The 24,773-nt window shown below is 37.4% G+C and overlaps 1 protein-coding gene across 1 annotated transcript in view; it reads left to right on the top strand.

Moving 5' to 3' along the window:
- Positions 1 to 24,773, top strand: part of FARSB (phenylalanyl-tRNA synthetase subunit beta) — a 65,058-nt gene that overhangs the window by 1,320 nt on the left and 38,965 nt on the right. Inside the window, exons 2-13 of the mRNA XM_019753680.2 lie at positions 5,191 to 5,246; positions 8,018 to 8,172; positions 10,009 to 10,078; positions 10,761 to 10,876; positions 15,212 to 15,362; positions 16,134 to 16,242; positions 17,212 to 17,282; positions 19,121 to 19,182; positions 20,104 to 20,155; positions 23,341 to 23,402; positions 23,657 to 23,864; positions 24,366 to 24,446. Of these exons, the coding sequence (XP_019609239.2) occupies positions 5,191 to 5,246; positions 8,018 to 8,172; positions 10,009 to 10,078; positions 10,761 to 10,876; positions 15,212 to 15,362; positions 16,134 to 16,242; positions 17,212 to 17,282; positions 19,121 to 19,182; positions 20,104 to 20,155; positions 23,341 to 23,402; positions 23,657 to 23,864; positions 24,366 to 24,446 (1,193 nt within the window). The remainder of the gene's footprint in view (positions 1 to 5,190; positions 5,247 to 8,017; positions 8,173 to 10,008; positions 10,079 to 10,760; positions 10,877 to 15,211; positions 15,363 to 16,133; positions 16,243 to 17,211; positions 17,283 to 19,120; positions 19,183 to 20,103; positions 20,156 to 23,340; positions 23,403 to 23,656; positions 23,865 to 24,365; positions 24,447 to 24,773) is intronic.

Below are 24,773 nucleotides of genomic sequence, written 5' to 3'. Positions count from 1 at the left end.
AACACCCATGGAGCCATAGATAGGCGAGTCATACCACTATAGTCTCGCTGGCAGCTGGGTTGGAGACACAGGAAGCAGGAGCCACACGATCTGCAACCTGCCCTCCACTTCTCTGCCAACCAACCTCACTTGCTAACTGCAATCCGCCTCTCTGCAATCCACAATCCGTAATCCACAATCAGCCCTGCTAACTGCAATCCCCCGCTTGCCAGGCACCATTCGCTACTAGTATAGCCACCGCAGTTATACTAGTGGCCAATGGCTCACTGGTTACAGCTGATGGCCATCCAATCAGTTGATGGCCATTTACTACCTGAGCCAGCACCATTCCACCTGAGAGGCCGAGAGCCTGGAATCTGCACTCCTGGCTCTGTCCCCACAGCGAGTGGGCCTCTTAGTTCCTTGCTGATTTTTGGTCAGAGACTTCAGTGTCTCCCACCTTGACCTTTCCATAGGACTGCTTGTAACTTGGCTTGTTTGTGCCAGAGTGAGAGGTCCGAGACAACAGATAATTGAGAGAATGCTCGAAAGGGAAGCCACAGTATTCAGTGACATCTCAGAAATGAAATGCCATCCCTTGCCATATTCTCTAGGTGACAGAGACCAATTCTGGCACCATGTGGGAGGGTACTACACAGGGCGTGAACAGGAGATGGGTATTCTTGGAGGCTAACTGCTACAGTCTGCCCTCTGGTCCCCAATGATTCATATTCCTCTGATACTGAAAATATGCTCCCCCTCTCCTAAGGTCCCCAGAAGTGTCATCCTATTACAGCAGCAGCTCACAATCCAGAATCTCATCTAAATCAGGGCCAGGTGTGGCTGAGGCTCTTCCAGTGTGGTTCCTTAAGCACAGCTGCTTGAATACAGTTACTGTTGGCCTAGAGGCTAAAGAAACAGGCTATCTGCCCCTCCCACACCTGACATACAGTGGGGGACAGGCATAGGATAACTATTATAGACATTTCAGAAGCAGGAGAAATGGGAGACAGAAAGAGCCACTGGTCTGTGGCAGTTCTGCAGTCGAGCTGGCATATGCTGGATGTTCTCGCGAAGGTCTCAAGGCCTAGGATCATTCCCTAGGGCTCTTGGCCCTACGGGATCCCCTCGAGGCTCTTGGTTCCACCCTCTGAGTGACCCTTATTTGTTTACTTATTTATTTAGGTGAAAGAAAACAGGTGCTTTACAGCTGATCAGTTTTCTCAGGCTGCTGCCAGCAACTAGAATTTTGGGGGTTCAGAGACGTCATTTTGTCCTCTTCCTGTCCCTTTCAGCTCAAGCTCACAGTGTTTCTGCATATGTATTTCTTTTAGCAAACTTCGTGGGTCTGTGGTGAATTTTACTGGCTTCCATTTCATTAGTCAAAAGCCACACCGCCCACAAATCTCTGTACCTTGGGCTTTTGACACCATGCCCTTTGTTAAGCTCAGCGGTGTGACAGTGAATTTTGAGGCACACCCTTTACTTTTCTCAGTGAATAGTACCTTTGATCTTTCTGAGTCTTCAGATTTTACAGTCATATCTTAGATTTCACCTTTGGACCATGTTTTCCTGGGAGTGCTCTGGGTTTGCTCTTTGCTCAGAACTCATTTCTTAATTTTAGCATTGTTTTACATCTGGAGAGGCTGAGAGTTTCTAAAACCATCAAGTCCTGGTTTCTTTTTGTTTAGACTTCTTTCCTGCGGTTTATCTCTTCTCTCACATTCTAAGCAGCAAGTAAAAAACCAGGCGACACTTTCAGCATTGATTGGAAATCTCCGTTACATTACCCAGTTGGTTAGGTACATTTTCTATAGTCCACAAAATTGTCGGCAACAGAATTGCTAAACTCTCTGCCTGTACGTAAAAAGGATTCCCCTTCTGTCAGTTTCCAATAACACCACCTCACTTTCTTCCTTATCCTTTTCAAAGACTGTGAGGCTTTTTCAAGGCACTTTCGGTTTTCATTTACACTCTCAAAGCCCACCTCCTGATTCTAAAGCCATTCCCATGTTTCCCCGGTTCTGCTACGACAGCACTCCAGGGACTAAAGTCTGTATTATCTATTGCTACACAGCAAATTACCCCAGTACTAAGGAGTGTAAAACAACAAGCCTTTATTATTTCACATACTTTTTGAGAGATAGGAGTCAGGAGGGATTTAGCTGGCTGGTTCTGGCTCTGGGTCTGTCACCACGTAGGTTGTCAAGCTGTCAGCTGGGCCTGCAGTCAGCTCAAGGTTGGGCTGGGCTGGAGAATATGCTCCTAAACTCACTCATGGGCTTGCTTCAGACCTCAGTTCACACAAGAGTGTGAATGCCAGGAGGCAGGGATCACTGGGGACCTCTGTATTCCCTGCCCCCGTTAATGGTACCCCCACCAGAGACCAAGGAGTCATCTCGACTCCTCACTCAGTGTTCCCAACTCCCATTCACTCACTGAGTCTTACAGATTTTGCCGCTAACGTTGCTCACACTCTTCCTTCTAACTCATATTCGTTGCTGATGCTTTAATTGAATCCTCACTGTCTCACCTGTACTGTTGGAGTAGCTCCCCTGCCCCATCCATGCACCACCCTGCCACTATTCTTTTTTTTTTCTTTTCAATTACAGTTGACATCCAATATTAGTTTCAGGTATACAGCATAGTGATTAGACATTTATCTACTCTGCCATCATTCTTTAAAATGCAGATCATGCTTTTGCTCAGCTGAAAATTACTCAGTGTAACTTCCCCAAGGAAAGGGCAAATCCCTTGGCTTGTCATGTGTTGACTTCTACTTGTTCCATGGTATCTCTTCCTGACCTGAATTTTAATGTTCATCCATACTGAACTTTCCAAATTTGCCATGCTGTTGACTCACTCATAATCTCTGCCTAATGAACTCATCCTTTCTGTGAAGACCTAGCTGACCCTAAGTGGAGCTCTTTACTTACATTGTGCCATCTCTGTACCTTGCACTTAGCACCACTAGATTTACACATCTGGTTGTTTCACAACTTTAGGAAGGAGTTAACACAGCAATTGTGTTTGGTTTATCTCTGCAGCCCTCGCACGCAGTGCAGTGCTGGCATATAGTAGGTGCTCAATAAATGTTTGTTGAATTTAATTGAAGTTCAATGTCAGGATCAGGAATTTTTTTTCATTTTTTAAATTTTTATTAAATTTATTGGGGTGACATTGGTTAGTAAAATTATATAGGTTTCAAGTGTACAATTTTATAGTACATCATCTGTATGTTGCGTTGTGTGCTCACCACCCAAAGTCAGTTCTCCTCCCATCACCGTGTATTTGACCTCCTTTACTAACTTCTACCACCCCAACCCCCCCTTACCCTCTGGTAACCACTAAACCGTTGTCTGTGTCTATGAGTTTTTGTTTGTCTTGTTTGTTTGTTGCTTTCAATTTTATATCCCACACATGAGTGAAATCATATGGTTCTCGACTTTTTCTGTCTGACTTATTTTGCTTAGCATGATAATCTCGATTCATCCATGTTGCAAGTTACATTTCATCTTTTCTTATGGGAATTGGGAATCTTAAGACGAGCTTTTCACTATAATATATTGGTAATGATGGTTTGTGTCCAATTTTTGGTAATGCGAAAACCCTGAAAATGTTGTATCAGGTAGCAAAGCAAAGTAGAATGTAATTTAAAAATAAAGAAGAGAACCATTAATTATTGCAGACCTACTACATTTCATTCAGGGGACTGTGCCAGGCCCACTGTCTGCATGAACTCATTTAAATCTTTCCAACAGTTTTATGCTATAAATAAATGGCTGTAAACTGCTACTTTATGAATGAGGCATTTCGATCCACTTTATGGATGAGGCATAGGAATTAGAAAGCTTACATAAGGTGCCAAGCTCTCAGAACTAGTAAGTGGGATAGTCAGAATTCATTTTGATTACCCTGGCTCCAAAGCCAGCTGGCAGGCTGCCTCAGAGAATCTTGAATGGTAGGATTTATATGACATTATTCCATTATGTTGGATCTGTGATTTGGAGCTTACTTTACATTCAATCCCTACTTAATAAGATGTTTTTCTTATAAGTAAATGTAAATTTCCCAGTGCTGGTAAACTAATTCTGTAGTTGATATTAGATGAATCAGTCCTTTGATAGTTTTGTGTGCATTTTCTTATTTTTAATTTTTTTTGTTCAAGCTTTTTTTGTTTTGTTTTTAAATGGTGGTATCTCATGGCTGATATTTAGTATGCTTGGTATAAGGCAATTAATAAGAAAATGCAACTTATGAAGTGTGATCAAACAATATGGTGAATGTTTAAATAAAGAAACATTTATTTTAGTAAAAGATACATTGCCATTAACCCCCGTCAAAATACTTCTTGCTTCAAACACTCTTATCCCATCATTCTTGCCACTTTTTGAGGCAGTTCTGGGAGTCCTCTTTTGTGAATGTCTTTAGCTGTGCTGTCGTGGCTGCCTCCATGTCCTGAATCAGTTTGACTTTGGGGAAGAGCCAGAAGTCGCACAGTGTCTGATCCTGTGAATAAGGTGGATGAGGACACACCGTAAATTGCCATATACCAGAAACGATGTGTGCTAGAGCATTGTCATGATGGTGTATGATTTACAGCACACTTTAAAACACATCTTCTCTCAACCGTAGCTCACACTCAACTGATTGCACCGAACAAGTTGAAACTTGTCACACACTATTACTAAGGTTCGATGCACCGCTTCCTGTATTGAAGATCCCTGCCTTTCTGTTGGATGGCACTCGGCAGCAGCATTCGCTGTATTTTGTGATCGCATCGGAAAGGCTCCATGTCACACAAACCTTCTGGTACATGGCAATTTCTATCAAATAAAAACATTACGGTGTGTCCTCATTCACCCTATTCAGTGGGTCTGGCACTGTGTGACTTCTGGCTCTTCCCTAAAGTCAAGATGACCATGAAAGGTAAATGTTTTGAATTGATTCAGGACACCAAGGCAGCCACAACAGCACAACTAAAGACACTCTTGATAGAGGTCTTCCAGAACTGCCTCTGAAAGTGGCAAGAACAATGGGGTAAGTGTGTTCGAAGCAAGGAGGAGTATTTTGAAGAGGATAATGGCAATGTGTCTTTTACTGTAATAAATTTTTTTACTTAAACATTTACTGTATTTCTTAATCACACCTCATATATACTCATTTCATTTGTGCTGATCAGATTAAAATTAGCAATCTTTTTTTTTCTAGCTGACGAAGAATTTGATGAACTGTGTTTTGAATTTGGCCTGGAACTTGATGAAATCGTATGTATCATATATTTATTTTTCAAATGTTCTCTATATAAGCACATTTTTCAGAGGTTTACTATCGCTTATCTTTGTTACCTTATGGTGGAATAAGATGAAACACTTGTGGGCCATGGTGATGTCCGTGTTCTCTGTGGTAAGGGGCTAAGTTCTGGTTTTGAGAGTGTCTTGCTTTGCTTAAAACCTAAAAAGGTGGTCATGCTTTATTCTGTATGCAGTCACTTCAAGTTATCAGGCTAGTGCTGTGGGGATGGGTAGACCATCTCAGGTATCTCAAGAATCAAAGTGAGCTCCCTGCAGAGAGGTGCCTTATTACAGATTAACCATATGGAAAGGGGCCAGGGAAGCAGTGGAAATGTTGCTTTAGCCAGAGTGAGTTGCTGTCTCCTTGGCCTCTGGCTCCCCCTCCTTCACTTCCTTTGCCCCCAGCCCCACCTTCCTCTATGCTTATTTAACCAGCGTTAATTCATTCCTAATTCATTACTGTATACGAGTACATTGATCTTGTAAAATGATATACCATTTTTGAAGAATTGCTTCTAAAAATGATTATGAAGCATTTTCCTAGTCTTTTGATTGTATAATGATTAAAATATTAAAAAATGGCTTTATTTGCAAAATAAATTAACTAATTAATTTGCAAAATAAATTACCTAATAATGGGTATGCATTAAAGACACTGGAACTTAAAACTAAAAAGATAATTTAGTGTTTCTCTGGTAATTAGTGTTCTTTTTTCCTTAAACCTTTTATCGTCTTGATCTAGTCAGTGTTTTATAACTATAAGGTTAAAAAATCTTCAGGCTGACAAAGATGTACATTGTCTTGCCTTGTTTCTCCTCCTGCCTTACTAATATTACAGGAAGTTTTTTAAATATTAATGAGCATCTGTATGCTTGACAACTTGACTGAGATATCTGTAGTTTATATCAAGTTGTTATTAATAATTTTATTAGACCTGAAAATGATGTTTGAGGCAATGTGATATCTAAGAGTTATTATACTGGACATCAGAAAATTTGAGTGATAGTCGGAGCTCCCACATTCACTAGCTTGGACAGTTACTTAACCCCTCTGGGTTTCCTTTTCATCTGAAATACGGAGCTTGGATTATATGAGCCCCACAGATCCCTTCTGGCTCTGAAATTTCTGTGATCTTTGATTTCCATAAGAGTCTTGTTATACTGACAAACCCATTCTTCACATATGGTCATTGCAATTGAGATGCTAAAAATGAAAGATTTAAGCTGCAGTGTCTTTTTAACAAAGGAGTTAGGCCATTTTCTATTCAGATGCCTTCATTTCTCTGACCACATTTTCCCCCCTCCTGAAATCCAGCATCCCCTCTGAGGTGACTCATCTTTCTTCACTAAAAAACAGCCATCTGACGGAACTCTATTTAAATAAATTCTGAGTATCCTTTCTCCTCCTCTTGCCTCTTCTCTTGACACTCCCTCATTTCCCCATCTCTTTTCTTCCCTCCTGTTCCCTCTTCCTCTTCTTTCTCTTTTTCTTTTAGTTTTTCATCTTCTGTCATTTAGAAAATATGCCCCCTAAGTTTGAAATGCCCAGTGTAGGATGTTTTGTGGAGCCCAGCACAGCCTTGCACAGCCCCAGGATGGTATGGACCTCTGTGGTACCTCACGTGTGACTTGGGCGCATAGTAAAGTGTGACTTAACCTCTAGCTTATTGACCAAAAGTGAATTCCTTTGCGTGCTGTGCAAATGTGGGCTTTCATTCTTTTGGGGGCAATAATTTGAACTGCTCATATTGTGGCAGTGGGAGGGCATCATGTAAAACAAAAATCATGATGTATTTTGATAGGAATCCATCAGTTATTTTAGCAGGTTGTTGGTGATAGAAATAGGGGGAGTTCTGCTTATGTGGGGTTTCCAGATAATTAATGGGTAACATAAACAGTGGGAATATAACTCTTGAGGATTTTGATTGAAAAAATTTTAAATGTATGTATATTTCCCTGCTGTGGGAGGGAACAGAACTTAACTTCTTGTCAGTGGTTATCTTAAAGAAAACCTGTTCTCATTCTCTGCTGTAATGTGATTGAGAGACTCGCAGTTTTTTGCCACTGTGTTGAAATTATTCTAGTGGTATTTCTTCTCCCTTCATTTTTGCTGCTCCACACCTTTACTGTCACTAGATTGCTTCCGCTTGTACCTATAATCCCTTCTAATTTACACCACAGCTGATGAGCTCTTCAAACGCTTTTGTTTTTATATGATTATTCTCGTTCTTATGTTGCTTCCAGGCTTGGGTGTCCACAAGATGTGGCTTTTAGAGTTACTACCGTATCAGAAATTTAAAGTTTTTATTTGATGAATCATATTTATTTTGCCTCGGTGCCACTTCTGTTTTTATTGTTGTCCTACGTTCTTGGTGGTGTTTGCATTTTAGTTTAGATCTGGGCTGGCAAACTTCCTTAAAGGGCCAGAGAGTAAACACATGGGCCTGGTGACGTTCCAATAAAACTGTGTTTACAAAAACAGGTGGCAGATAGGATGTGGCCACAGGCCATCGTTTGCTGAGCCTTGCTTTAGATGGATTTGTGTTGTTTGGAATGAAGGAGGATGCTAGATGTCTGAACTCAGTAACAGTCACTTTTATATTATTATTGTTGCAGATATAATAAACCCATATTTTATCGCAGAAAAAAACATGTATAATATAGTTACTGCTTTATAGGGCTGACTACTTTTTCAAAAGAATTTAGATTTACTTAGTTTTATTTTATTTTTTGTCCTTGTTTTAGACTTCCGAGAAGGAAATTATAAGTAAGGAACGAGGGAATGAAAAGGCAGAGGGGGCATCTGATATTATTCTTTACAAAATTGACGTCCCCGCCAATAGATATGATCTCCTGTGCCTGGAAGGACTGGTTCGAGGACTTCAAGTCTTTAAGGAAAGGTAAGGGGATACGGTCATTAAATAATTTGCCACATTGGATTCCTTTTCTTTTCCTGTCGTTATCAGCAACTCTGTTTAAGTTTCTAGAAAACAAGCCTTGTTGGACAGGTACACAGCTCCAGGTTTGCATGGATGGACGATTGGAAGGCCCTTTAGCACTTTGTCTGCATATTGAGTCATGGCCTTTCGTTTTGGGAGCATATTTTAAAACTGCAGTGGTCAGGGATTTTATGACTTTTTAAAAAATTCTTTAGTGGGTTCATGGGAGTTCCCTCGGCAATCCCATTGGAATAGGTGGTTCACTGGATTTGTTATAAAGGTTGGGAGGAAAAGTGGAGGTGACAAAACTTTCTATGCTTTTTTCTTGAGAATTCTAAGGAAGCTTGCGTGGAGCTTTCTAACTGGAAAACTGAAGATCTTACGATGGTTGTTTGATCTTGGGCAAGTTAATTGGCCTCTCGAGTTTCAATCTCCTCATTTATCATGAAGATCTTAAAGTCGGCTACCAACCCTCCATGTAATAAATATAGAACGTAATATATTAACGTGAATAAGAGGTGAAGCAACACCTATCAAAAATAATTATTTTGGTTCTGATTACTTATACTCCTACATTATCTGGTCAGTTGCAAAAGAATAAGAGCTTCTGGCTGATGGGCTAGATTCTGAAACTATGGTGAGTGATGGGTGTTGGTGAAAGGATGGTAATTGGACATTTGGTTAAGGTGGTTAAAATTTGGGCTTTACTAAGTTGGTTTCTTGCATGCTAATGTGATGCTGAAATTTTAGGGTCAGGAACATTCCCTTAGAGTGTTTCCCAAACCTATCCGATTAGAATTTCAGTTTTTAACAGGCACATTTGATTTTTCTGATCAGACAGTTAGGAAAGTGACTTAAAAGCTTTGCTGCTCAAAGTGTGGCCCATGGACCAGCATCATTTACATCACCTGGGAGCTTGTGGGAACTGCAGAATCTCATCCTCTGCCCAGGACCTACTGACTCAGAATCTGTGCTTTAACAAATTCCCCAGTTGATTGTAAGCAAATTCCCCAGCTGATTGAAGTTTGAGAAGCACTGACTTAAAAAATAGTCCAACATTTCCTGCTAAGAATTACCCGAATTGTGCCTTTAATATGTACCACTTACCAGCCCTTTCCCTTGAATATCCTGATTCAGTAGGTCCAGATCCGTATTTGTAATAAGCCCTATTTTTCTTAGGCTTTCAGAATCTCATGCTTGGAATAAAAGTTAAAGGTTGTTTAATCCAGCCCCTCAGCTGATGTTTAAATGCCCCTCATACAGTTGTTTAGTTAATGTTTTCTGTCCTCTACTAACAGGATGTTCATTACCAGAGCCATCCTGTACTGTTTTGGGGCAACGTTAAATGTTACCGTGTTTCCCTGAAAATAAGACCTAGCTGGACCATCAGCATTAATGTGTCTTTTGGAGCAAAAATTAATATAAGACCCGGTCTTATTTTAATATAATACAAGACCGGGTCTTATAATATATGATATAATATAATATAATATAATATAATATAATATAATATAATATAATACCCGGTCTTATTTTAATATAAGACCGGGTCTTATAATATATTAATTTTTGCTCCAAAAGATGCATTAGAGCTGATGGTCCGGCTAGGTCTCATTTTCGGGGAAACACAATAGTAAGTTAATTTTTGCTTTTTTAAAAAACTCAGTTCAAATTAGATTTGTTGTAACTTCAACTGATTGTTCATTTTGTTTACTTTTCCTTACACAGAAGAGAATATAATTAATTTATCAAATGTTTTGATTAATAATGAGAAAGTTTGTTTCAATATTGTTTCAGGATAAAGCCCCCAGTGTTTAAACGGGTGATGCCTAATGGAGAAATGCAGAAATTGATCATCACAGAAGCGGTAATAAGGATACAATTTTATTTTCCTTTTGAAAACAAATCTCTTTTGTGTAAATGTCTATAAGGAGGGGAGGAAAAAGAACAAAGCTGACCCTTCTGCCAAATGTAGTTTGTTTGATCATTTGTTAAAATGGCTATATATTTAATCTCTAGCTCTTACAAATAGTCAATTTGTTTTTACAAGAAATGAAAGGGAACAAAGCATCTGTTTTCCATGAATAATTTTGGAAAACAACATCCAAGTGTTTATGTAAAATACATTTGAGATATAATTGTTTAAATTGTGGTATAGTAATAAACTTAAAAAGAAATACTATGGGGGGAGGTTATTTTGGTTAAAAAATATCAACGATAAACAAACTACTTAAAGGTTAATTTTTTCTCAGTTATTTCAGAAATTTTCAGAAATCTTGCTGAAATGTAAATTCCATGAGGACAGTGATTTTCTCTCATCACGATTGCTTATTGGTTGAATGAATGAATATATACTTGTTAGGATGAGAATGTGTGACAATGTCAAGAGTGCAGCTTTCTATTAGGTTGGTGCAAAAGTAATTATGGTTTAAAAGGTTAAAAACAATTGCAAAAACCACAGTTACTTTTGCAGCAGCCTAATATTACAAAATGTTATTACAAAGAAGAGCTTTAATATTTACAATTTCTAATGATATGATGAATTTCAGACAGCTAAAATACGCCCTTATGCTGTAGCAGCAGTTCTCCGAAATATAAAGCTCACTAAAGATCGATATGACAGCTTCATTGAACTTCAAGAGAAATTACATCAGAACATTTGCAGGTTTGCGGTTGCATCTTCTTTGCTCCTTGCCTTCCCTACTCTCCCTTCATCCCTATCCCTTCCGTCACTCACTCTCTCTCCCTTTCTCCTTTGCCTCATATTTCCCTCCCTTCTTCCTTTATTTTTTAAATGTAGATTTTTTCAAAGCATTTCTAAAGTAATAATATGTAAGAGTCATAAGAGTTTAAGTTTCCTTTACCAGACAGAACTGTGTTACTGCTAAACTGTGTGTGTGTGGAGAAACAAGAGATATATTTTAATTACTATATAGAGACGAAGTATCTAGTCCTAGAGATTTTCCTGGTTTTATTTTTTGTTTTCTGATTCAAATCATTAGTAGTGGATTATACTACTAAATATTAAACCATGGTAATTTGAAATGATCTGTCATGTTAAAGTGGAACTTTTTTTGGCGTCAACTGAGTTTTTGAATGAGTATAATTATAAATTGACAGATAAAACTTGAGAGTTTTAAATGATTGCATTTTCTTAGTATCGCTGACATTACTATATACATCATGCCCCATACCAAGTCTTTTTAGTGCAGTGATCTTCAAACTTAAAAAATTCGTGAGCACTTAAAGGTCAAGGAAGGTAACAGTAGGAGTCCTTGAACTAATTTTAATAGTTCAACAATCCTATTTACTGATGCTAAGAAACATCAGGCTTTAGCTAACGTGTCAGGTATTTGTGTGTTGGTCTTGAACTATATCAACAAGTTATCTCATTCTGATCAAAAGGTATGATTAATAGTTATGTATGTGTGTGTTTTGAATACAAATAAAAAAAGGAATTTTTATTTTTTAGTAATTGCATTTTGGTAAACCATGGAGATTGGAAGAGACTTGTGTGTAAGTGATGGGCTAGGACAGGCTTGAGGGGGACACTGCGTGTTTTCTTACGGGGTGAGAAATACTTAAGAATAAAAATCACACCTGTAGTTAAGCTCACTGAAGTCTTTTTCCTGAAACATCTTTGCTCATGTGGTAGAAGAAACTTTTTTCTTCTGATTCCAATTAACATTTCATAACGAGTCTACTTGTTAGCTTGCTAATAGGTCATCATTAAGCAAAACAATAAGAATTTAAATATTATTTCAAAATAAACAAGTTATAAGATTTCTGACAAGGATAGGTATAGCTAGTAAGTGGTTGAGCCAGATTATCTATGCCGGACATACTTTCTTTGAAGAATCTATTATCTAAATCAGAAGGCATTTCCTCACTTAATTCAACTTTAAGCTCTGTTTTATTTGCTGCATTTGGAAATCAGGAGCTTTTACTCAGGGGAGGAATAAATCACATCCTTAATACTCTGGTACGCTAGAGTACTTGTCTTAATACTCTGGTACGCCAGAGTACTTGTCTTAATACTCTGGTACGCCAGAGTACTTGTCAGTAAATCCTGATTAACCTCTTGAGTGAACTTTGGAAATCTGTGGTTTTCAAGGAATGTATTCATTTTAGTCTGAGTTATCAAATTTATTGGCTTAAAGTTGTTTGTAATATTCTCTTACTATCCTTTTAATATCTGTAGTATCTGTAGTGATAGTACCTTTTTCATTCTGTGTCTTTTTTCCCTTGATCAGTGTGGCTAAGGTTTATCCATTGCATTGATCTCAAAGAACCAGCTTTTGGTTTCATTGACTTTTCTCTGCTTTCTTTTCCTCTGTTTATGTTTCTCATTGATTAAGCAGTGATCTGTGTAGGGCTAATTAGTTGCTGCTACTGAGGCAAGACCTTCCTGCCTCTTTTACCTATTCCACATGAGTAGTGAGGTTTTCTATTTGTATGAGCCCTGTTTCCCCGAGTTACCTTGGATGGTTCTTCCCCGTCGCCTGGGGTCATTTCTTCACATACAGGAGCTGATCAATACTTGGCTGAATACTTGAGGAGGGTCCTCTGCAGATCTCCAGAGCTCGCTCTCTCTGTAGCTATCTCCTCTCCAATACTCTGTCCATTGAACTCCAGCCATCTTGGTCTCCCTAGACAGTCAGCTATGTCTCTTCAAGCTGGGGAGTCCTCTGGGCTCTAATCGGGTTCCCCTTCCCCTTTCCTGTCCTGCAGTTTGGAAACCGCTCCAGGCAATAAGCTGGGGAAATCGTGGGGCTCACCTCAGCTGTTTCCGGTCTCTCAGGAATGGCTGCCCTTCATTGCCTGGTGTCCAGTGCCAGCCATGAAAACTATTGGTTCATATGTTTTGCCCCATTTATGGTTATTTCATGCAAGAGAGTAAATCTAGTCTCTGTTTTTCCATCGTGGCTAGAAGTGTCCAGTTTTTTGCTTCAGTTATTTTCCTTTTCATCTTTAGAATACATTTCGTTCCCTTTTTAAAGTTTCCGCTGCTATTTCTTCATTATGTGTATATTTTGCCCGTAATTCTTGAACAGTTTTTGTACTAGCAGCTTTGAATCCAGTGATTTGAAAGCTGTTTTATTTTATTGTTTTTTGTGCGTGGACAAGTTTTGTTTGGAGTCTATGAGTCACACCTCCCTGTTTCTTCTCATGCCCACTGCTTTTTGATTGCATATAGAATATTATGTGATGGAAGAGGCTCTTGATTTTGTTCTGTTTCTCTGAGGAGTGGTTTTGTTCTTGCAGGCAAAAACTCCCAAATATTTAGCTAGACTCAGACTCGAAACATTTGGCTAGACGAGACCTCTGCAGTTGGCAGCCCCTGAATTTTCTACTAGTCCTTTCAGCTCCTACCTGCTGCTTTTTCATAGCAATACTTTAAAATTTTTGCCAGTATGATAGGTAAAATCTTGATTTCTAACTATTTTTGGTTTTCATAGCTATATATATTTGGGATAGTAATCCGTTTTCTATATATATGTTGTAAACCTTCTCTATTAGTGTGTCTTTTGACTTTGGGGGTCTTTTGGATATATAAGATTTTCAATTTGCGTGTAGTCATTTATCAGTCTTCCTATATGAATTTTATATTTTGTGTCTAACTTAAGAAGGTATCCTGTTCCACAGTGTTAAGCATTATTCTCCTATATTTCTTTGATTAATTTTTATGGGTTCTGTTGTGTGTGTGTATGTACATTTTTGTCTTTTGTTTTTCAAAATGTGTAGCTTTTTGATTTGTCTGAAATTCATTTTTTTTATGATTGGTTTGAAGTTGAAATTTAGGGACATCTTGAGATCCTATTTTAGGATTAAGGGACCAATATCAATATCTAAGGAAGCACAGGCTTTCTTACCCACGGATTTGTCAATTGTTAATTTATTTAAACTTATCAAACCATATATATTTCAACTTGTGGTAGTTCTGGGGTGATTATCTTCCATAAGTATATAACTCATTGAGTAAAGTAACACTTCCTTTCTGCTTGTCAACAATACTATTCAGTTCAACCATATTTATTAAAGTTTTAGTCATCGGTCTTAGAGATTGACCAAAACTGGTTTCTTACAAATTTTAAAAACTTTCATAGTTCATGTAACATGGATTTTAATGACATCTTTGGTTATTAATGCATTTTATTTGTTTGCTATGTCTATGTGGTTCTGCATAAATATATAAATATGTGTGCAGATACATCTAAAACAAATTTTAAGAAATCTTAGAAACACCGTCAAATCTGATCAAGTTTGTCATTTAGAATTGTCTATTCGAAAGCTTAGAGCCAAATTTGTGACTCTTTGTGATAAGACTGTGGGCCTTTAGATTCTAATTTAGTATTAACATCATTCCTGGCTCTGTTTTATATCTCTACTTCTATTTCTTTCTCTCCTAATTTGTAACTTACTGTAAGTTCCTAAAATTACCTTAAATAGATAAACTGCAGAACAAATGAAATTAATGGCTTTTGAATTTTCCTTACACATTAAACTTTAAATGTAATTCACAGTTCTTAAAATTAAAATTTCTCTATTGTTAAGATAATACAGCTATGTGACAGAAACTTTAGGAAAATAGGGAAAAGCCAAAAACTAAAGCAATTTGGTAGTTTATTTTAATAAAACATTTATGTTCACTTGAGGACACTAAGAGGAAATAAGGTTGAAAGAAGGTAGAGGGAATGTTGACTTTGAAAATGTCCTAGTTAACAGTTTGGGGAAAGCATAGTGGCAAGGAATTTACTTCAGCTACCGAAATAATGTGTTTTTAGTAGCTTTATTTCTCATTATTTGTAATGGTTGGGAGAGGAGTATAAGGATATACTCCTCTGAAGTTGCCATGTAACCACAGGCAATTTTAGGGAAGTGTCTAAAAATAATTTTTTAAAATATATAGTCTATGTTATTTTTATAATTTCTACTTTGGAATATACAAATCTCTTTTTCTCTCTTCTCTCTTCCTCTCTCCCTCCCTGTCAACATTTAGGAAAAGAACGTTGGTTGCTATCGGTGCCCATGATTTGGACACTTTGTCAGGCCCATTTACTTATACTGCGAAGCGACCTTCAGATATCAAATTCAAGCCTCTAAATAAGACAAAGGAGTATACAGCCTGTGAAATGATGAACATATACAAGGTAATTGGTCTTTTATATCGTGCAATAGCCCTGCATAAATCATGACATTCCTTCAAAGTCAGGTCTTGGGATATCAAGAGAAATGTAATGAGTGTTTTAAAAAAAATAGCAGGGTCTGGGCATAGTTTTGTTTATTATTATGGTTGTTTGTTTGTTTTTTTGTCCTCTTGGATGATTTCAGTGCACAGCTAGAATTGAGAACCACTGAAGTAGACCACACCACATTGTAATATTTATACTTGGTTATACTTAAACTCAGTGGAGTATAAAGAACAATAAGATTTAGCTAGGTTTTCTTTGTGGGAAACAATATTACAAAGTGTCTGCCTCCCATTATTAACATTTTAGACTCCAGCAGTGAAAATGAATTAAGTAGTCACTTTAAATTGCACATAACAAATAGTAGTGCTTATTTTGAAAAAAGCAGCTGTTCATCTTGGCCTGATTTGCCAGTGATCTATTCTGATTTATCTAAATATTTTGTGATGGTGTGTGTTTTATTTGAGATGATTCAGCCTTACCAGTGCAAATCTATTTTCACTTTTGAAAAATGGCTCAATTGTGCTCTCATCTGTCCACAGTAGGAGATAAGACTGTATAAAGATGTTGAAATATTAATTATATATTAGAAAATCTTGATAAACTTAGAACTTTCTGTATTTTGGGGCTTTTTTTTTCCCTGACTTCCCCCCATCTTTTCATAGTAGGTAAGTATGTAAACTAATTACATTGATAAAAATAAAAACTAATTTTGTTTGATTTTTTTCTCAGTCTGACAACCACCTTAAACATTATTTACATATCATTGAAAATAAACCCCTGTACCCAGTTATCTATGATAGCAATGGTGTCGTCCTTTCAATGCCTCCAATCATCAATGGTGAGTTATTTCTTAAGCATCATAGATTTTTTTTTTTGCTGTCTCTTCTTATTCCTCAGCATTTCTGTAGAATTCTCAATAGAGTTGGCTGAATTAAATCAAATAACTTTTAATCTGAGAATCTCAGATGTTTTGTAGATTATATTGCAATAGTTCTTTTCATTTATTTATTCAACAACATTTTACTTGGGATTTTTATACAATTTATAAATGTGTAAATATGTATAAGTTTATAAATACTCTCTCATGCCAGTCTCTGGATTCTGTTATATTCCTCCAAAGGGTGTTAATCTTTTGGTTTTAGCAGGTAATTCACTTGGGTAAACTCAAGGTCAAATTCTGTTTGGTCTGTTGTTTTTTTAAACCAAAGCTTTTAAGCTGAATTTTACCCTCTTCACTACTTTCTGAAGGCTTTTTGATGAGGCAACTTAGACATATTTACAAAATTTAATGACATCGAACTCATAGATACTTGCTTTTCTGGAGGTGAGAAGGGGATTTAGTTGATTCACGATGGGAAGGAGAGTCTTTGCCTTCTCAGGGTCTTGGCCACTAGTAGTTACAGTGGTTAAGAACTTGGGCTTCGGAGTTAGCCAGATCCAGACCCAAATCTTAGCCTTGCTGCTTATACCTTGTGATCACAGTCATGGTCATAAGATTCATCTCTGAATCTTAGCTGTCCCACTTAAAAGTCTGTCATAGGTTGTGGTGAGGATGAGCTGACAGTCTCTGTGAAGTGCTTGGTATAGCACCTGACACGATGAATGCACTCAGTAAAGCTTGTTATCTTGCATTTATTCTCTAGGTTGCAAAGGGGATTAAAATAAAAGTTGTATATCCCCTTATCTTGAGGTGTTAGTTTATATCGTGTTCTAAATCAAAATATAGTTTCTATTTTACAGAGCTATGTTATGTACTTACATTTCTGAAACTGACTGTTTTGTTGTTCTTGTTTTGCATTCATTATAGGAAATCATTCCAAAATAACAATAAATACTAAAAATATATTTATTGAATGCACAGGAACTGACTTTACTAAGGTAAATAACGCTTTTTTTGTGTGTGTGCTGTCAGACAGAATAGATTTTACATCTGGACCAAGACTATGTGGCAAAACTTTAAATTGTGTTTATTTTGAAAGTGGGAACATATTTTAGAGATTTAGAAAATTAGAAAATTTCTAAAATATACAGATTTTCTGTACTTTGGTTATGGTGCCTTCGTTCAACTGACAAATGTTTAATGAGCACCTACTGTCTTTCCAGTGCCATAAATTTAATAATGAGTTGCATGTTCTTGGACTTCAAGGAATTCATAGGTTAGTGGGAAAATAAGGCATACACCTAATTGTAAAACAGAGAATGGGATAAGTATTGTAATGGGATCTGTATCAATTGTTTATCTTAGTTGGCTTAATTTAAATGCTGAGTAATTTGGTACCTTTGTGTACTTGGTAAAAAATTTTTCAAAACCAACTGGCTGTATGAGATAATATTACACAAACAAGGGAACAACTGTTAGATTTCTATGACCCAGAGTCCTTTAATCTTCACTTTAAGTCATTGTAATTTAAAAAATCTCAAATGATGAGAATTTCTGTAATTTCATGGGATTTAAAATATATAAATTCCAAGTTTTTGACAATTAATTGTAGCAAATTTTCCTGACAGTAAAATATAAATTCTGAAAAGAAAAAAACAACAACAAAAATCCAACTGGCTATAAAGAAGTTTTCTTTATTAGCAAATTGATAAAGGATTTATGCACACAGTATCTAGAATATATAGAATACTAGTTGTTCACTCACTTTCAGCCACCACATGGGTTGGATTGGATTGGTATGAAAGTTTTTTTCTGTAGCATATGAGTTATTTACGCATGTTGAGTAAAGCATAGAGTGAGGTGGCAGTTAAGCAATTTAAGAAAGGTAAATGTGGGTGGCAGGAGAGGGCTGTGATGTAGAAGTAGGACAGCCAAACGGCAATCACATACATCTGACAGAATTCGAGTCCACTGCAAGGTATTTCGTTTATAACTTTATGTACCATATTTGCCTTGGAAAATATTGTCAGAGTAGTGTTCCTATTAAAAAACTTTTCTTAAAATTCATACATTAGCAGACCTTCTTTATTGAAGCTTAGGTGTAAGAGTGAAGTACACATACAAGCAAAGTATATATCCCAATAAGGTTACTGTATTTTTCCTAAGCATTTTTTTCAATTAAAAATTTTTTTAACAAATCTCTGTGGTGTTCACTATGTGTCAGGTATAGCTCTCTGTGATACACACACACACACACACACACACACACACACACTTATCCTCATAAAAACCAAATGAAGTAGGAATTTTTATTATCTCCACTTAGATGAAGAACTGAGGTACAAAGACCGTAAATCACTTGCACATAGTCAGACTTCTGGTAAGTGGTTGAGCCATGAGTCAGGTATCTGGCTGCAGAGACTTATGAGATTGATAAATTGTACCCTGTAGTTGGCCATATGTCTCTCTCGACACTTGGTGAACCCAAGGGAGAGGGTGGGGGAAGCAAATGACTTGTCTTGGTCATGGATTGTAACTCGGCACCAAATAAATGCAGAACACTTGAAGATAAGGACAGGCCTACTTTAGCTCACAAGTGTTTATTCCACCCCCCTTTTTAGAATGTATATATTAGGTTGGTGCAAAAGTAATGGTGGTTTTTGCAATTATTTTTAACCTTTTAAGCCACAATTACTTTTGCACCAACCTAATTAAAGGCCCATTTTTAGATGTTTGGGGACTAAATTATGTTAAATATTAATTCACTTCCACCTGAGTAAAGAGGGAATGTGTTTTATTTATAGATTAGCATAACATTTGTCTTTTTCCTTTGCAGGCAAAAATAGTTCTTGATATTATTGTCACCATGTTCAGTGAATATTGTGAGAATCAATTTACGTAAGTTCATTTGGCACCTTCTTCGATGGCCTGTTGTTCTGAAGGCAAAGCACTAAGGACTTGTGCTAAATATAAAGATGAAAACTGTGTACCTATAACTAGAACATATAATCTCTGTGGGGAGCTAAGACATGTGCATGAATAATGTATAAAATAAAAAAGTTATAAGTACTTTTAAAAGTTTCAGTGATGTTCTGGCTGTTTGTAAGGGGAAGTTACTGCTACCTGAGGCAAGCTGGGCAGGCCTTACGGAGGCAGTGAAATTTAAACTGTGTTTAAGGTTCACTGAATTTGAGAATGGAAACATGGAGGAACAGCAAAACAAGGGCAGAGAAGCAGATATAAGAGCAAAGCATACATCCCATATATATATCAGTAAGATTACTATAATTTTTCCAAAGCTTATTTTTTAATTTAAAAAAATGTATTCAACAAACCTATATGGCCCTTACACAGCATCATAGTTTATTCTAGAGTATTAATTATAATTCAAAATAAATGTATGACTGTAGAAAGCAGGACTGAAATTTTATGGGCAGTATCAGTTGCTTCTTTTCTTTATTATTGATTTGCATTTTACTGGTTGTGTCAGTCAGCTTGCGTTGTGTAACACACACCCCGGTAAAACCTGGAATGTGTGTGTCACTATTGACAAGGAGTCCGTGCAGGATGCGTGATGTGCTGTATTGGGAAACAAACGTATCAGGTGGGCGCCACCTGAGCAGACACGGAGCCATAGGAAGTGGAATAGTAGAGTCGTGTTGTATTTAGGAGGATGAATCCAAACACCCGTGTTGGAAGGTGAATAGTTTAAATGTGTGGAGGCTACAGTTGTAGATGAAGTGAAAGATTTGATAGTCATACACATTTCTAGATTTTATGGACCCTTTTTTTCTTAAGTATTTTATTTTATTTTTTCAGGGTTGAAGCAGCTGAGGTCGTTTTTCCTAATGGAAAATCATATACCTTTCCAGTAAGTATTTAAGAAGTGACTTGATGATGGTTCTGATGATGCTGATAGAATAATAATAATAATAATAACAATAGCTATAGATTGCTCGTGATCTGTCTGTCCATCCACCAACATGTCAGGCACTAGATGTGCATTAGATGGATTTAATCCGCACATTAACCCTGTGAGGGTGGGTGCTGTTATTATGCCCTTTTCGTGGTGGAGATAGGGAGACCTTGACATGTTAAATAGCTTGCCTGTTACTATTAAATAGTGGAGCTAGGATTTAAGCCCAGACAGTCTGACTTCAGTTCCCAACACACTACATTATACCACAGCATTATATGGCCATAATTTCTGAGATTTATTCTCTTATTAACTAGTTAACTGGGTAATTTATAGTCTTACCCCTTTAAAATTACTCAGCCATCCAAACCTAATTAGTCTGTTCACACTTGAATTAACAGTTGCTGAAGGCCATCACTGTAACTAATATATAATTCCAAACGTATTAACAGCACAATTATTGTGAAGATATAGGATCTTGGTGAAAAAAAAAAAAAATCTGAACCAGCTTATTCTTAATTGTCTAGGCTCTTTTCCCCAAGATGGCTTTATAAATATAAAAATGCCATTATAATTCACGACAGTCTCCCACTCTTTTAGTTATGGTTCTGATTCAGTGAGGCCATTCCTGGAGCTCTTTTTCTCTGGGTTTTTCACTATTTCTCTGTTATTTATTAAATGAACAGCATCTAGAATAGTTTCTACTATTTAAGTCGCTTTTAAAGTAGATAAAACCTGCCAAGATCAAAACCTTCCCTTTCCTGATAACATTAGCATGTAGCATTCTATTTTATTCTAGAGTATTAACTATAATTCAAAATAAATGTATAACTGTAAAAAGCATGACTGAAATTATGGGCAGTATCATTTTATTTTTCAAATTGATTTTAGTGTCTGTTACCAGCTTTTGTGACGTAACAAACTGCCCCAAGAGTTAGTGACTTAAAACAACTAACAACAATTTGTTCATCTCCTGATTCTGTTGGTCAGCTGGGTAGTGCTTCTGGTCTGGGCCGGCTTGGCCTACCTCTGCTGGGCTCGCTCTTGTGGAGTCAGCCGCTTGGCAGGCTAGTGGCCGGATACCTGGATGGCCTCACTCACATGTCTGCTTCCTGGCTGTGGGGTCAGCAGGTCAGGTGTCTCTATCACCCAAGGGGCTAGCTTGGTCTTCAGTACTTGATGGGGGTTGCGGGATTCCCAACAGCAAGAGAGGACGTCCAGTGCTTTTAAGCAAATATCTTGTTTGGTCAAAGCCAGTAATTCTGCTAGATTGAGACGGGGGAGAAGACTCCAAGGCCATGGATGCAGAGGCAGGAAGAATTTGTGGCCATTTGTACAGTTTACCATAGCAGTATTTGGGATTAGCCAGAGATGGCTTTGTAGTCTATTTTAAAATAATTCTAATTTGGAAAGTTCAATTTTTCTTTTCAGTGTGAAGAATTGTTAAGTGTTAATAAAAGTGAAATATGTACTTTTGGGAAGAAAAAGAAACCTATCTTAAAATTTGGTTCACTTTTCTCCTCGTGTTGATAATTCCTTGAAATCATTTATAAAAAGCTTTCATAAATTCGAAATGGGCCTTCTGAGAAGGAGTACTACCCCAGTGATTCATCGTTTGTCAATTTATTTGTTTCTAAACTTAGTTGAAAACAACTCTTCCCAGATTGTCCTCCCAGAAAAGAATGATCCTCTGGGGAAAACTTGATTCTTTTTCATACGACATAGCATAATTTTTCAAACACTTGAAAGTTCTTTCCTAGTCTTCTGTTATTTCATATAAAAGAATAGAGTTTGGAATAAGAGAACCAGAGGGGACAAAAGTGGTAGATGGTCAGAGAGACTAATGGTTAATGGTGTGAGCTTTGGAATTAAGCTCCCTCGAGTTGTTTATTAATTCGTTATTTGTTACTTCATGCGTGCATGCATGCTTATATTCATTAACTGTATAACAAGTGCTTATTATCTAAAAAGCATTATTCCAGGCACTGGGAATATCGCAGCACTAGGGTTAAGCAGCTTACCATTGTGCTCTGGAACTACTTATTAACCTAAAACTCAGATTCCTTATCTGTCAAATGAGAATATGAGTGGTATCTGTTCTGAGGGTTAAGATTATCTTAAAAGAGCGTCTTGTACTGTTGAGCTCATACTAGCTATTCAGTACAGGTTTGTTACCACTATTGCAAACATGAGCATCCAGTCCAGTGCTTCTCAAATTCTAATGTGTATTCACTTCCCCTAGGGATCTTGGTAACATTGGGATTTGGGTTCAGTGCGTCGGGTGTAACGGCCACTAGCTATCAAGGCCTGAGAGTCTGCCTCTCTCACAAGCACTCAGGTGGTGGTGCTACTTCTGCCTGAGAATTACATTTTGACTAGCAAGGCTCAGGCTCATTGTCCTTACCTGAGTCCAAACGGGTTTGTAAATTTACAGCCTTTTTGGTAGTGGCAGTGATACTTTTGAGAGTAATTTAGTGATAAGAAATGTTCACAGATGTGTTTCCAAAGGTGCTGAAAAGTCTGCATTTTATGTGTGTTTGTTCCTGCCTAACATGGAAGTTATATACTGTTCTAAGGCGAATGAGTACCAATTCATGAGATGCTCCCAGCCGTACTGTCTCCTGGAGCAGCTCAATAGCTGCGACTGGAGGCATGGCTGCATTTCCCCACAGGTAAAAACGATGAGAAAGGAATGTCTTCATAACACTCTTAGGCTTAGTATGATGGATAGTACATCATGACACATGAATTATTCATTCTTGGTCCTAAACACCTTCTTGCATGAGATGAGGCTGAAAAGCTTCAGGATTTACAAGCATTTTAGAAATGATGTAATGCACCGGTGTTTTACTGAAGAGAATGGTGATTGACCATCTGAAAGAGAAAAATGTTTGGCATTTTATATTATTTCTGAGCAGTTCCAATTGTGTAGCAAGTAGAATGTTCATATATGGGTATGAATATAATGTAGCAAATGTATTCTTCTACAGTAATGTTTTGAAACTCCAAGTTTATTTTCAGTGTCTTGCTCTAGTGACAGTTTCTTGGGAGGGTGATAAAACTCATGACAAGTTCAAGTAGAAAGAGGCTAACGCTGTATCTGACGGAGGATTTAAGCTTCTCAAACTCTTGCTCTTCAGGAACTGGCTTACCGAAAGGAGATGGTGAGAGCCGATCTAATTAACAAAAAAGTTGGAATCAGGTATGTCCAGAAAACTTCATTTATTTGTTTACGGTTGGAGATAATTCAAGGGTGAAGTGCCCACAAGATTATTTAATTTTTCCTGAAAGGATGCTTGGAGAGGGTTAAGTGATGATAGAACATCAGTTAGGATGTCTCGTGTCTAATCAAATTCCAAAAGAAGGGTTACTATTTCAGGTAGTAGCATATAAACAAAATATAAACATGTTTTAAATAATCCAGTGAAGTTTATGGTTTGTACATTCCTATTTCAGAGAAACTCCAGAGAATCTTGCTAAGCTTCTGACCAGGATGTACTTAAAGTCAGAAGTCATTGGCGATGGGAATCAGATTGAGATTGAAATCCCTCCGACAAGAGCTGACGTTATCCACACGTGTGATATTGTGGAAGACGCAGCTATTGCTTATGGATATAACAACATTCAGCTGATTCTCCCGAAAACATACACCATAGCTAATCAAGTAAGATTGCACCCTTAAATAAACACTCCTTATTGTTAGAAACGGATTGTTGAATGCCAGGAGGGTTTCGAGAAAACCAGAACATAGGAATTAAGCAATATTTGGACATGCTGTGCTATGGGAGGCATTTGCTATGGAGAGGATACAAAACAGATGCCCAATGGATTAGAGTAAGTTGAAAACCTGTGATGACTAGTTCTTTGAAGAAAGACAGGTTTTGGGTGTGGAGCTCTTGTTGAATCTCTAACGGGGAGATTCATTTTCTCAACCTGGGCCTGGGGGCAGAAGCTGTGTGTGGGAGAGGTGAAAGTGGGCTGTGTATGTCTGTGTAGACGTATCGGGAGTGAGGTGGTGGTGTTGGTGGGGAAAGGGTGGTATAAACAGTCTATGAGTAATGATGGAAGGGTGGTTTCCTTTTACTGACATGTTCTGTATAACTCTTTTTCAAAATTGGAAATTTTATTGAGGTGAAATAAAGGAAAAACCTTTTTTTCCCTCCAGCTTCCCCTTAATAAGCTCACCGAACTTCTAAGACATGACATGGCAGCCGCTGGATTCACTGAGGCACTTACCTTTGCTCTGGTATGCTTTTTTTGCTCAGCTGATTGTTTACTTTGAATCTCTGAATTATTTATTCAATGATTCCTCATATGAATTTATAAAATCTAGACTGCTGAAATTTCCAGGTTCTAGAAAAATAACTTTGTCATTTGGTATACAATTTCTGGTAAAGAAATGTTGGGCGACTTTTTTTTTTTGTCACAGAAAAACCTGAAGTGGTGACTTAAAAGGTGTCTTAAATGACACTTTTGTATTGTATAGTATAGTTTCACATAAGTGTTGAGGGTTCCCAATGAATTTCATACTAAATTTATTAAGTTAGAATCTTGCGTCGTAATTTGGTTGTGG

Source organism: Rhinolophus sinicus, linkage group LG01, assembly GCF_036562045.2.
Source record: "Rhinolophus sinicus isolate RSC01 linkage group LG01, ASM3656204v1, whole genome shotgun sequence".
Lineage (NCBI taxonomy): Eukaryota > Metazoa > Chordata > Mammalia > Chiroptera > Rhinolophidae > Rhinolophus > Rhinolophus sinicus.
This window is presented reverse-complemented; position numbering and strand designations above follow the sequence as displayed.